At 36.5% G+C, this 13,796-nt stretch overlaps 1 protein-coding gene across 2 annotated transcripts in view; it reads left to right on the top strand.

Moving 5' to 3' along the window:
* ABLIM2 (actin binding LIM protein family member 2) overlaps positions 1 to 13,796 on the top strand; it is a 225,631-nt gene that overhangs the window by 80,914 nt on the left and 130,921 nt on the right. For both annotated transcript variants that reach the window (XM_031942739.1, XM_031942738.1), the window contains 2 exons: positions 8,071 to 8,197; positions 12,138 to 12,231. Coding sequence is in view for 1 of the 2 variants with exons in the window: in XM_031942738.1 (XP_031798598.1) it covers positions 8,071 to 8,197; positions 12,138 to 12,231 (221 nt within the window). In the remaining variant the exon portion in view is untranslated. The remainder of the gene's footprint in view (positions 1 to 8,070; positions 8,198 to 12,137; positions 12,232 to 13,796) is intronic.

Below are 13,796 nucleotides of genomic sequence, written 5' to 3'. Positions count from 1 at the left end.
TTAAATCCTTGGCTCTCCCTGGAGAATGTAAACTCCTTGAAAGAAGGGCTTAAATGTTTCTTTATTGATTGAATGTGCTCTTCCATTTGATAAACAGACAAATTAATGTGTGAAATCCAGATTTAGGGTAAACAGGATGAAAAAGTGGAGTGGATAGAGCCTTATACATCTTCCTGTTAAGTTCCTATCCTCACATAATAAGAAATAAATCAAAACTTATGAGCTGCTCACATTATTTCATTACCTACCACTGATTTCCCTGCATGAGAAGCTGAGTCATCTGAGGCTGACTGGATGGTCTTTTGTGATGTGGAACAGCGTAGTGGTTGGGGAAGAAGCTGCCTTCGACAAGAGCCAGTCAGGAAGCTCTTTGTCGATTATTACACAGATCTGTAGAACTCAATTAATGCTCTCCCTGCTCAACATTTCTTTTCTCTCTGACCTTTCCCAGTCTCTTGAAAGCCTTCAGGAGTTTGAGTCAATTTTGAAGTGTGTAACATATGATTGTGTAAATGGCAAGACTTTATTGTTTCTTGTAACCTATTAGGTTTTTAAATATACGTGTATATATATATAAAATAGAAGAGCTGTAATCTTATGAATCTATAGGTCCTTTATTGCTACCATTTTATTTTATTTTTAATTATAGCTTTTTATTTACAAGTTATATGCACGGGTAATTTTACAGCATTGACAATTGCCAAACCTTTTGTTCCAATTGTTCCCCTCCTTCCCCCCCCCCACCCCAGATGGCAGGTTGACCAATACATGTTAAATATGTTAAAGTATAAATTAAATATAATGTTAGTATACATGTTCAAACAGTTATTTTGCTGTATAAAAAGAATCAGACTTTGAAATAGTGTACAATTAACCTGTGAAGGAAATCAAAAATGCAGATGGACAAAAATAGAGGGATTGGGAATCCTATGTAGTGGTTTATAGTCATCTCCCAGAGTTCTTTTGCTGGGTGTTATTGCTACCATTTTCCTGGAAAAGAAGCCCTTTTGCCACTGCCACCAGCTACTTCACCTTGATAAGAGAAAGCAGTTGGGAGGGGGGTCAGAAATTCAAACCTTGTGGCTGGCTAGTAAAAGACAAATAGGTATCCCATCCCCAAGAATCATGTATTTCTCATTTTTTTTTGAAAGGAACATTACATCCAAGTCTGAGGGACACAGAGGATCCTAGATTTAGTTCTGAAAGGAACATTAGATACCATTTTGTCCCATCCTCTCTATTTACAGATAAGAGTATTCCCATTGCTTCACTGAACACTCTACCTCTATTACACACCATCAGCACAATGGCCAGCTTCCACTTACTACTAAATTACTCTTAAACAAACAGCCTTTCTACTCTTGGAACCCATCCCTTAATAGTCCCACAGAAGTTTCTTTGCCATCAACTTCCTTCTCCACTCAGGTCATTCAATTTTGTGTTGTTTTTGTTTTTTGGTAATTGTATTTCAATACTATTGGTTTCTTTTGTAATCTTACATATTTTATACCTTTAAAAATATTCTGAGAAAGGACTCATAGCTTCACCAGACTAGAAGGAAGAAGAAGAGAGGGAAGGAGAGAGAGAAAGAAAGGGGAAGGGAGAAAAAAGGGAGGGAGGGAGGAAAGGAAGGAAGGAGTGAAGGAAGGAGGGGGGAAGGAGGGAGAGAGAAAAGGAGGAAAGAAGGTAGAAAAGGAGGGAGAGAGGGAGAGAACGAAGGAATGAAGGAAGGAAGGATGATGGGGAAAAGAAGGAATGAAGGGAAGGAGGGGAGAAGGAAAGAAGGAAAGGAAAGAAGGGAGGGAGGGAAGAAGGGAAGGAGAGAGAAGGGGAGGAAGGAAAGAAGGGAGGAAGGGAGGGAAGGAGGAAGGAGAGAAGGAAGAAGGGATGGAGAGCATTTTTAATATGCTTTTAAGTCATCTCAAGCACCTTGCTAACTATTGAGCATATAAATAGAAAGGCAAGAGAGTTTGTGCTCTCCAACATTCTACTAGGGGGAGACAACACATTCGGGAGGTTTTAGCTAGGTTATAAACTCTGGGATTGGATGTGGGTGCTAGGGACTATGGCATGTACTTTTTTGTATCCCCCAGGTGCTTAGCACAATGTGGGGGCACATAATCACATAATATGAACTGAGATATGCCTGACTTCATTATTCATCCTAGTTCATTTTAGAATAATTACTAAAGTAACAATATTTGAAATATCCAAGTTTTGTCAAAATCAATGGTGTTCGATTTGGTTCTTCTCTCTGAGTCTGTACAGCCTCTGCCCAGGATCAGGTTCAGGATCTCCAGATGGAATCATTGTGGAGAAAGAAAAAAAGAAAATGGTATAGACTTGTTTTGTTTGACTCCAGAAGGCAAAAGTAGCAGCTGTGGGTGGTAGTTGCAGAGAGGCAGATTTTGTCTTGACACAAGGATGAACTTCTTAGCAATTTCACTGACTAGGCTGCTGAGGTTAAATAATAAATGCTTTGTCATTAGAAGTGTTCAAATTTGTCCTTCTGTTGCCATGGATGGTTTGAAGGCCATTTATGCTTCTAAAATGATAGCACTATGAAATCACCAAAAGAACTCTGAATTTGGTGCTTTAAGGCTTGGGTTCAAATCCCAATTTCTATTAACTTTTACTAGCTGTGTGACCATGTTGAAAATATTTAATATCCCTAAGCCTCAGTTTCTCCATAAGGAATATGGGCATTGGGTTGATTTGAGGAAAGTACTCTATTAATCATAAAGCATTAAAGAAATGTAAATTTTATCATCATCATCATCATTCAGGTATGGGTTGGGCTATATGATTGCTGATGTTTCTTCCTACTTCAAGATTCTATGTTGATTCTCAGAGGCCATATTCTACTCAAAGGAGATCTGTGCAACTCTTAAGGATCCTAAATTGAAAAGAACTGGGAAATGTAATTAGAAGGGAATAAAATAATGTCTCCTATTGTAAGTGAAGAATGAAGCCAGATGAGGAAATAACCAGCAGTCGTGGGAGTTGTACATGAACACACAAGGAAAATCTGGCCTGGAGGGACGCACCAATTCTGCATCTGTCCTTTTTGCTTCTGGTTTTCATCTTTGTTAATTCTTTCCTCAGGGAACACTGCCATCTCTTTGGAAGATGGACTTTCCCAATTGCAACAAATTCCTTTTCACAGAGAAAACTGAATGCTCAGGGAAAGGGAACCTCTTTCATTATTTATCAAACTCATCTGTATTAACTGGTTGTCTTCAGTGGCAAGAATAGCAGAGGTATATAGTAGCTTCTTGGTAAATTCTTAGATCAAAACCAGAAAATTCATATTAATGATCTTGGATTCTAATTGTGGGAAATCAAAAGACCTGGCGGGGACATGGATAACATTCTACAGCCACATCCTTCCAATGTAGCAAACAGATATTTTGAGAAGAAATGACTCAAGACATGCAGCATTTTTTTTCTTCTTACTTTGAGATAATGTGTCATAATAATTGTACTGCTGAACTTGTAGTCAGAAAAAACTGGCTCAAAACCCAGCCCTTTCACTTAATTGCCATGTGACCTCGGGCAAGCTAGTCTTTCTTTATTTCAGTTTTTGGACAACTAGGTGGCACAGTGGATGAACTATAAGGGCCTAGATTCAGGAAAACTGCCCTCCTGAGTACAAATGTGGCCTTAGACACTTACTAGTTGTGTGATCTTGAGCAAGTCACTTAACTCCATTTGCTTGAGTTTCTCATCTGTAAAATGAGCTGGAGAAGGAAAACCATTTCAATATCTTTGCAAAGAAACCTGAAAGAAGATCATGAAGAATCAGATACAAGGGGAAAATAATTGAACAGCAACTTCATTTTCCAAATCTATAAAATGGGGGATTATGATTTGGGGACCTCTAAGGCACCTTTCCGCACTAAATCAATGAGTCTACTAAATTAGTTCAAGAAATATTTAATTTACTCTTACTAGTAATAGGATGTCAAATATGAAAAATGGCACACTTGTTAACTTCAAAGTTTTTATATTTTACTCATGGAGTATATGCATTTTCCTTTAAGGATGTTCAACACTGAGATGTTCAAAATTGGAATGTATAGTATTATGAGATAGTGATTTCTCTGGCAATCATTCAAGCAGAAGCTAGATGACTATCTTGTAGGTGTACTGCAGAAGAAATTATTATATTTGATTGGATTAGAGAGTTTGAGCATCCTTCTCACACTAAGATTATGTGTTGTACAGCTGTGAAATAGAAGTGGATAAATAATAGTTTCAGGAATTGAGGGAATTGCCATAAAATTTAATCTTTTCCCTATTTGGGGGGGGGCAACAAGGACATGTACTTACTATGAATTTCAGGACATCTTTCTCTTTTTGATAGTCATTCAATGTTCACTGACCTCCTAGTTACTTCTGAATCCTAGTATCTAGTATCTTTTGACCATGCATCTTGTCTTACCAAAGGTAGCTAGGTTCTCTCTCACACACTATCTCTTTTTCTTGAGTTTCAACTTTCTATTAACATTTTTGTTATGTTCTTCTGTATCCAAAGATTATTCCTGCTGGCAAAAAAAGTAAAGAATAAAATATGAGTTGACTAATATTGCCTGCTGTCATCCATTATCATCATTTCATGTACTTGAATCCTATTTATCCTCAAAAATAACAACTAAATCTTTTGTTATCCTTTACATTCTTGGCCATCCTCATCCCATTGTGACTCTTTGGACTCCTTACACTATTCTAATAAGGATTTGCCATAGTTTATATTGATCCTATTTTTACTTCCATCTTTTTTCCATTAGAATTTTTAAAATTTAAGTTGGTTTATTTTCTTCCTGTGTATTCACATAAGTCTCTTTAGATAACTTACCCTTTTTCTTTTCCTCAGAACTACTTTCCACTGAATGGTCATTATTTCATGCTTGTGAACTTTATATTCCTCCTGGACTAACTTTTTCCAATATATAATCCAAAATTTTACCTTTCAACCTTGGAGAAATGTACTCTCCCCAAATTGACAATGCATCTGAGACAACACCCTGGCTTCCCTTCTTCAATCACACATTCTCCTTAAGTTTCATATAATTTCTAATTCTGTAACTAGTTCCTCTTTGTTGATGAAATGAAATTTAGAAGATCAATTGCCCTCATTGCTCCCTCCATTGTTTAGGAAGCAAAAGCGCCATTAAAGCAAATGTTTTTGGAGAATAGTTACAGTGAGCAACCCAGAAAATATCTGGTTGATGGAACCATGTCATGCCTCTGAAGCTTGTGGTTTGTTTGCCAAACTCCCCATCTTTTTTATACTTCAAAGATACTAAAAATTCAATCAAGTACTTACTAAGTGCCTGCCACACATCAAGTATGTGCTAGGTGCTTGGCTTGCAAGAACAAAAAATGAAACAATCTCTACTCATAAGAAGCTTTTATTCTAATGGGAAAAATAACAAATACATATGTACATACATACATATACATAAATTAAAATGAACAAATGAATCCTCAAAGTGTTTTAAAATTTTCATCCACAAAGTCTGTCCCCCTTTCTTTCCCTACTTCCCGTATTTCCTTCCAAAGGATGCCTATTCCTACCCTTTTGGGGAGGTGGGGGGGGGGGGGGAGGGCAAGGCAGAGTTAAGTGACTTTCCCAGGATCACACAGCTAGTAAGTGTCAAGTATCTAAGGCTGGATTTGAACTGAGGTCCTTCTGACTTCAGGTTCAATGCTCTATCCATTTTGCCATCTAGCTGTCCCAACTCTTCCCTTTGTTTAGGCCATCCAGTTAATTTTGAATCATCTACATCCCCTTCCAGAGCCACATTCCATTCATAGGTTTTATCACATCAAGATTCCATGATATCAATGATGTCCAAATTTTCCTTCTTGAGTTAGGATTTCCAGTTCATTTTGACTATGACTCATACTTGATATTTCCACACACATATCTAAGGTCATAATTTTAGTTGCTGGCTATTTTCTTGGTTTTTGTCTCTTGTGGATTTCTACATGGGAAAACCATGGCATATACTTTGGCAGATGTACAGAGGCAGTTCCTGTCCACTCTTCCTGTCCCCCAACTTGTGGACATTACTACCTAGCAGAAGTTTTAGTTCTTTACCTTCATTTTTATGGCCTTGTTCCTCCTTTAATCTCCCACTGAGATTTTTCAGTAATTGTCCACAGCAAAAAGTACATCATTCAGATGAGTTCTAGGTAACTTATTCAAATCATTGTTGCTGTTTCCATGCCAACTGCTCATATTTTTATCTTATCCTTTTTTTGTTCATCATCCCCGTTAAGAATCCTTTCATGTATAGCTTATACAAATGATGCTTGGATTTCCCAGGTTGTGGGTTTTAGCTTAAAATGTTGACATAAGGGGATTCCTCCTGTCACATTTTCTTCAGATGCCTCTCTATGGTTGTTGATGTCCCTGAGTTTTCATAGGTTATCCTAGTAGAGTGCAGGTTACAAGAGGCCCTACCAGGTTAAAGTGTTTTCAGTATGTTTTTCACAATATCCTAAGATTCTGTGGCAAGAATGTTTTTTCATATGCAGACCTATGATTGTGTTACTGTAGAAAATTACTATTATCAACCCAAACTGAAAATTGCTCTCCAATTTACAATCTTAGAGAGTTACCTGAGGACACTGAGAGGTTAAGTGAGTTGCCCAGGTGGTACATTCAATGATTGAGTTAGGATTTAACACAGATCTTATTTTGGGTCTATCTATTATGCCATACTGCTTCTGAAGTATCTAAAGAGAAAGTTAAAAACCCAAGATAATTAGCCAAGAAGACCATTTATCAAAAGTTTAGCCACTAGAGATTGACTGGGGGATAAGGAGAGCACAGAAACTGCTAAAAAGAATCTACAAAGACATGGAGGGCTTGTGATATATATATATATATATATATATTTATGAAAGGATTGCCCATTCATTCAGTAGTGTTTATTAATCATCTTCAGTGTTTCAGGTAGTATCCAAAGTACTGTGGAAGAGAAGGGGGCACCTAAGCTGGTCCTTGAAGGAAGACATAGGATCATAGCATTGTAAAATATGGAAGAGATCTTGGAGATTATCCAACTTAACGGCTCTCAAAATTGGGGGTCTCAGAACTTCTTTATATTCTTAAAAATTATTGAGGACCTTCCCAAAGAACTTCTATTTATTATGTGGATTATAGTTATTGATAGTTAACCACATTAGAAATCAAATTTGTCTTCATATTATTATGAAAAGACTTTGACCTCATAATTCTTTTGAAACTCTTGGGGATCCCCATGTATCCCTGAACCACAGTTTGAGAACCATTGATTGAAACCAACTTCCTCTTTCTACAAATAAGGATATTGAGGTCAATAGAAATTTTTAAAAAGGTTCCTCTAGTAGAAAGTGGTACAACCAGTATTAAAACTCAAATCTTGTCATTTTAGTCATATTTAATTCTTCAGATCCCATTTGGCAGGTTTTTTTTGATAAAGATTTCTTTCTTCAGCTCATTTTACAGATGAAAGAGCTGAGCAAAACAGGGTTAGTGACTTGCCCAGGGTCACATAGCTAATAAGTGGCTGAGGCTGGATTTGAACTCAGGAACATGAGTCTTCCTGTCTCCTAGCCTTATACTGGATACATTATGGCACCACTTAGCTGCAAATCCTACTATCTTTCCATTATTCCATATTTGTTAATAAGTGGAAATGATGCCAGCATAGAACCCAGGCCTTGAAAAAGCTTAATAGGGCCCTTTGAGCACACCCTATTTTGAATTCTCCTCTTATACTTTGAATTAATTACCTAACATATCACTGATATTTTGATGGCAGATGGCTGGCTCTAAATATTTAGAAATTGTTCTTTTTGGATGCCAAAGTGGACTTTCTGCCTACAAATCTCAGTTATTCTCCTTTTAATGGTAAACTTGCATTTGATATTGGCTTTTTCATGTTGCTTTTCTATATCTGGGAAGTCCAGGAGGTTTCTTCTTTTCCTAGATTTGATGATAAAGATAACTAAGTGATAAATATAATAAATAAATGACAAGGTCACGAGGAAGTGTTTTTGTGTTTCTGTTTTCAGATTGTGGAGGCTGTGGAGCAGAAATCAAAAATGGCCAATCTCTGGTGGCTCTGGACAAACACTGGCATTTGGGCTGCTTTAAATGCAAGACTTGTGGAAAGCAACTGAATGCAGAGTATATTAGCAAGTAAGTAGAAAAGTCATCCAAACAGTCAAAAAAATCAAATTACATTTCAGTAAATTTTTTTCAGGTGATCATGAGGTTACCAAGATGAAAGCAATACGTCTTTGCCTTGAAGATATTTCCATTCTATAAAATGGGGGTGAGGGAGAGGAAGATGTGATAGATTTGTACCCAAGTGAGAGTAATACAAGGCAGATAAGGAAGGGGACAGAGAAACAGAAACAGAATAGGGAGTGTTGGACTTAAATAAGATTTGAATTTTCTCTACTGTTGCAAGAATGGAGCAGAATGGTGTTATGGAAAAGGTATTTCTATAGCATCCATAAGATTTGAGATCACACCTGGGGTACTTTTCTTACAAGCTGTGTGTGAACCTAGGGAAAATTGTTTCTCCCTGATTCTCACTTTCCTCATTTGTAAAATGGAATTGCTGAAATTAAGCATTGACCAATAGCAGGATGATTCAGAAAAGCCTGCAAAGACTTATGTGAAATGATGTTAAGTGAAATAAATAGAACCCAAAGAACATTGAAACAAGATTATATGATGATTAATTCTGATGGATGTGGCTCTTTTCATCAGCAAGGTGATTCAGGTCAGTTCCAATGGTCTTATGATGAAAAGAGCAGTCTACACCTAGAGAGAGAACTGTGGGAACTGAATGCGGATCACAACATAGTATTTTCTTTTTTTTTCTTTTTTTTTATTATAGTAACTTTTTATTGACAATCCATGCCAGGGTAATTTTTTTTTACAACATTATCCCTTGCACTCACTTCTGTTCTGATTTTTCCCTCCCATCCTCCACCCCCTCCCCTAGATGGCAAGCAGTCCTATATATGTTGAATATATCCTAGTATATCCTAGATACAATATATGTGTGCAGATCCAAACAGTTTTCTTGTTGCACAGGGAGAATTGGATTCAGAAGGTAGAAATAACCCGGGAAGAAAAACAAAAATGCAAACAGTTTACATTCATTTCCCAGTGTTTTTTTCTTTGGGTGTAGCTGCTTCTGTCCATCACTGATCAATTGAAACTGAATTAGGTCTCTTTGTCAAAGAAATCCACTTCCATCAGATTACATCTTCATACAGTATCGTTGTTGATATATATAATGATCTCTTGGTTCTGCTCATTTCACTTAGCATCAGTTCATGTAATTCTCTCCAAGCTTCTCTGTATTCATCTTGCTGGTCATTTCTTACAGAACAATACAACATAGTATTTTCAACCTTTTTGTTGTTGTTTGCTTACTATTTGTTTTCTTTCTCACTTTTTTTCCTTTTTGATCTGATTTTTCTTGTGCAGCATGATAAAAGTGGAAATATGTTTAGAAAAATTGCACATTTAGCCTATATTGGGTTACTTGCCATCCAGTGGTGGGAAGAGGGGTAAGGAAAGGAGAAAATTTGGGGACACCAGGTTGAATGTTGAAAATTATTTTTGTATATATTTTGAAAATAAAAAAACTTATTAAAAATAATGGGACTTCTCCCCCTTTTCCTTCTCTGTCTCACAGAACTGTGATGAGGCAAGTTCTTAGAAAATCCTAAAGCAATATATAAATATGAGCTCACACCATGGCAAGCACTTGGAAAATTCTAAAGCACTGTGTAAATAGAAGTTCCCATGCTAAGCTATTCTTCTGGCTAGCCACAAGCTCTTAGAAAATGTTTTCTCATTTGCCAGATAATGGGAATAATGCCAGTACTAGAAATGGACAGATTTGTGAGGAAAGGACTTTGTGAACAGAAAAAGTACTAAATAAGTGAAAGTTTTTATTATTTGCTGCCCTTGAAATGTCATCTAATCCAATATCTTTATTTTATATAAGAGGAAACTAAGATGCAATGATTTGACTAAGATCATCTAAGAGTTATCCATGCACTACTGGTTTTAGGTTAGTCAGTAAACATTAAGCACCTACTATATGCTAGGCACACTGTTAAGAACTAGACAAAAGAAGGCAAAAGTCAATGCCTACCCTTGAGAAGCTCACATTCTAATAGAGTAGAGAACATGCAAACAGCTGGTATATATAAGCTACGAACAGAATAAAAAGGAAATAATCAATAGAAGAAGGGCACTAAGTGGAATTTGGAAAGACTTCCTGTAGAAGATGGGAATTTAGCTAGGGTTTGAAGGAAATCAGGGAAACCAGGAAAGGGAGATGAAGAAGGAGAGACCATTAAACCTGAAAGGGCCTTTATAACTAAATTACATTCACTAACTTTCTTTTAAAAAGCAAACAAACAATCAAAAATAGGTTCAAGTTCTGGAAAAAATGATATAATATTCCCAGTAACTCTTCAGTATTTCCAACCTGAATATTAATTTCATTGCTAGACTTAAGTGAAAAGTATGACTAACAGCAGAAATGTGTTAAACTTTGAAAGCTTAGAGCTGTGTTAGCAGTTTATTTGCCAATTAAAACTCAAATCAGAAAATGCAGGGATTTAAGTTCATATTATGATGTTAACTCACCCCCATTGCATTCATGTTACTTACCAGCCCACATAGTTCTCCAAAAATACAACTGTTAAGTTTGAGATGAGGGCAGATTCCTGTTTCCATGGAAATTTTACCTTTTACAACTCTCAGACTCAGTCTCAGGTGTACTGATCCAATGAGTATTAGACACCACTGAATACTTGGGGTCAAATTTCTTTCTCATCTTTATTTTGATGATGTTTATGTGTAGTAAACATGAAGCTGCATATGGTGAGGGAGAATATCAAGGTCTTTTGAAAAACTGCAAGCTGAAATACAAGGGCAGGTTAGGGGACATACTTAGAATTCCTATATTATTGACATTTGATGTCCCAGGGTCTCTGTATGCTATGGGATTTCAGTCAGTTTGATGAACCAAGGAATCTTCAGCCACATTCCTGCAGTGATTTAAAAACTTGTTTAGATGACAGGTCATATAAAATCATAGTTCAAAAATCTCACAGTTGGAAGAGACCTCAGAAGACTTCTCAATGTAAATGGGAATGTCCTCTACAACATCTTAAACAAATAGTGTCTATTTGAGGACTTTGGATGACTGAAATTTCACGGCCTATTAAAGCAATCTATCTTTCTTCCTCCCTCCTCAATGCTTAACTTCTCTTTTCATTTCTTCATTCATTCGTTCCTTCCTCAAATATTCTCTATTCTGTATTCCAAAGTCCTGTTCAATCTGAAATTCTGTGAATACCATGAGAACTTTGAGAACATGGCAGAATTATACCAATGGGATAGGAAAAATGAACAAGTGATCTTGACTTCCATTTTGCTAGGAATCTGATAGACCACTCATGAAAGAATGGCAAGAAACTGATCCTCATCATAACCATCATCACTGCAATCATTCATTGTGTTATATTAAGTCCCCACCACCACAACCAAATTTGTGACACTGTGCTCTTTGCTTTTATAAGAGAGGCAGCTGGGAACATGATTCAATTCTAAATATCAGCTTTTATAATTCATCATTTTCCCATAAGCATTAAACTATGCTGACATCAGTTACTCACTGATTAGCAGTGTTTTGATTAAAAATGACCATAACTATCTTTGGTTCATAATTTGGTTAGCCTGAAGACTGCCCTTGTTTTCCTATTTATTTTAGAATCTATATTTCGCGAAAACCTTCTGTTGTAGAATTTTTTGAGAGAGAATTGGATTCTTACTGTAACATTTCTCACAAACCTTGTCCAATCAAAAGATCAAGTATGTTGTGTGTGTGTGTGTGTGTGTGTGTGTGTGTGTATTTTTTATGGGTGAGGAGGTGAGAGAGTATCTTTGCAATTTTGAAGTGAATGCATATATCTCATGTTTGGATATGTATTTCTTTTCAGGGATTACAGTATTGTAGCCTTTAAACAAGCTGAACACTCTAAGAGATTTATAAATAAAATTGAGAACCTTGTTAATTGTTGTCTACTTTCATTCTTAGGGATGGTGTCCCCTACTGTGAAGCCGACTATCATACTAAGTTTGGCATTAGATGCGACAGCTGTGGAAAATACATTACAGGCAGAGTTTTGGAGGTGAGTAAAAAGAGTCCCTTAAACTTGCTGAAACCCCAAAACATACCAATATGCATACATATGTTTACCATAACCACACATATTCTTTCTGAAATCTATATGACATATCAGCATGTACACGGACATGTTTCCATACATATAGAACAGGCAAGCAATCCCACACCACTGGCTCACACACATCCTTACCCACACATACACATTAACCAACAATCTATTTCACTACCTCGAATCAGGTGACTGAACTTCTCTTCCCTGCTCTAGACTGGCCTGCTTTGTGCTGTCTCAGGGACTTCTTTATCTTTCTTATAGTGAAAGGGTTGAACTAGAGCAAAACTTCTTAAACCCATATAAGGTGGCATATCTGAATGTAGGACTCCTGAAAAATTTGGCAACATTAAAAGATATCAAATATTTCACCAAGATTTAATTTTTTATGTAAAAATAAACAAGTACATTTATCTCTTTAGTATGCAAATTTGCTTTTGTATTTAACAAATGGTAAAATTATATGTATACCAAAGTATTATTTTAAGATAAATTTCCATATGATTTATTATTGGTAAATGACTGATTTGTATAGCTATTTTATATATCTATATACCCAGAATCACACAAAAATTTCTCTGGCAAAAAGGGGTCATGAATGGAAAAAGTTTAAGAAACTCTGGACTAGGGTCTCCTAAGACTCTTAAGGACCCTTTGAGTTCTAACATTCTGTAATTTAAGGTCCCATTCAGCTCTAGCATCTCTGCTATCTTATATTCTCTATTCTAAGGTCTTTCTGTGTTCTGTCTTTCTGTGTTCAAAGTTCCTTCTAGCTTTAAGGGTCCAGAACTCTATGGACATATCACAAAGCCTACTGACAGAGAGGAATGATCTCTAGGGACATGATATGGAGATACAACACATATGAGTTGTATAAGATGAAACACAAATGCACCAATTTGTTCAAGAGGGAAACTGGGCTAGAGACTCAATGAGTGAATTTGTCTTTTTCTCTAAGGCAGGACCAACAGCAGAAGGATGTACATGTTGGTTCATTTTCCTGTGGCATTTATTCCCTAAGATTTTTTTTTCTTGTCAGAGGATTGCTTTAGGGAATTCAAATGCTACTTCTGTCACTACTTGCTGTGTTATCCAAAGCAAGGTTCTTTCACACACCTCTGTGCCTCAATTTCCTCATCTATGAAATTGGGACAAAAATTCTTTCCTTACATACTTCACACTGTACAAACCTTTAAAATATTATAGAATTAAGAGCACTGGCACAGAAGCTTTGTTTTTATTCTTACTCCAAAAATTTTGTCCTCATTCTAGCCAACTTGGAAAGAGATATACCTGGGGACTTGCTTTGGTTTGTTGGTGCATCCCAGTTATGGATCCATAGCAATTAAAAGGTTCTTCTCCAGACTAGAACCAATTTACAGAATGTCCATGTAAGATCCAAAGTCCACAAGGGAATTGCATCAGTGGAGTATGCTTTGCATGCTCACCAACTATATTATATAACAAGACAGACTCAAAAATATGCTCTACCAGAAAAGTAGACCTATCATGTGATGCAA

The sequence above is a fragment of the Sarcophilus harrisii genome, chromosome 6 (assembly GCF_902635505.1).
Source record: "Sarcophilus harrisii chromosome 6, mSarHar1.11, whole genome shotgun sequence".
NCBI classification, from domain to species: domain Eukaryota; kingdom Metazoa; phylum Chordata; class Mammalia; order Dasyuromorphia; family Dasyuridae; genus Sarcophilus; species Sarcophilus harrisii.
This window is presented reverse-complemented; position numbering and strand designations above follow the sequence as displayed.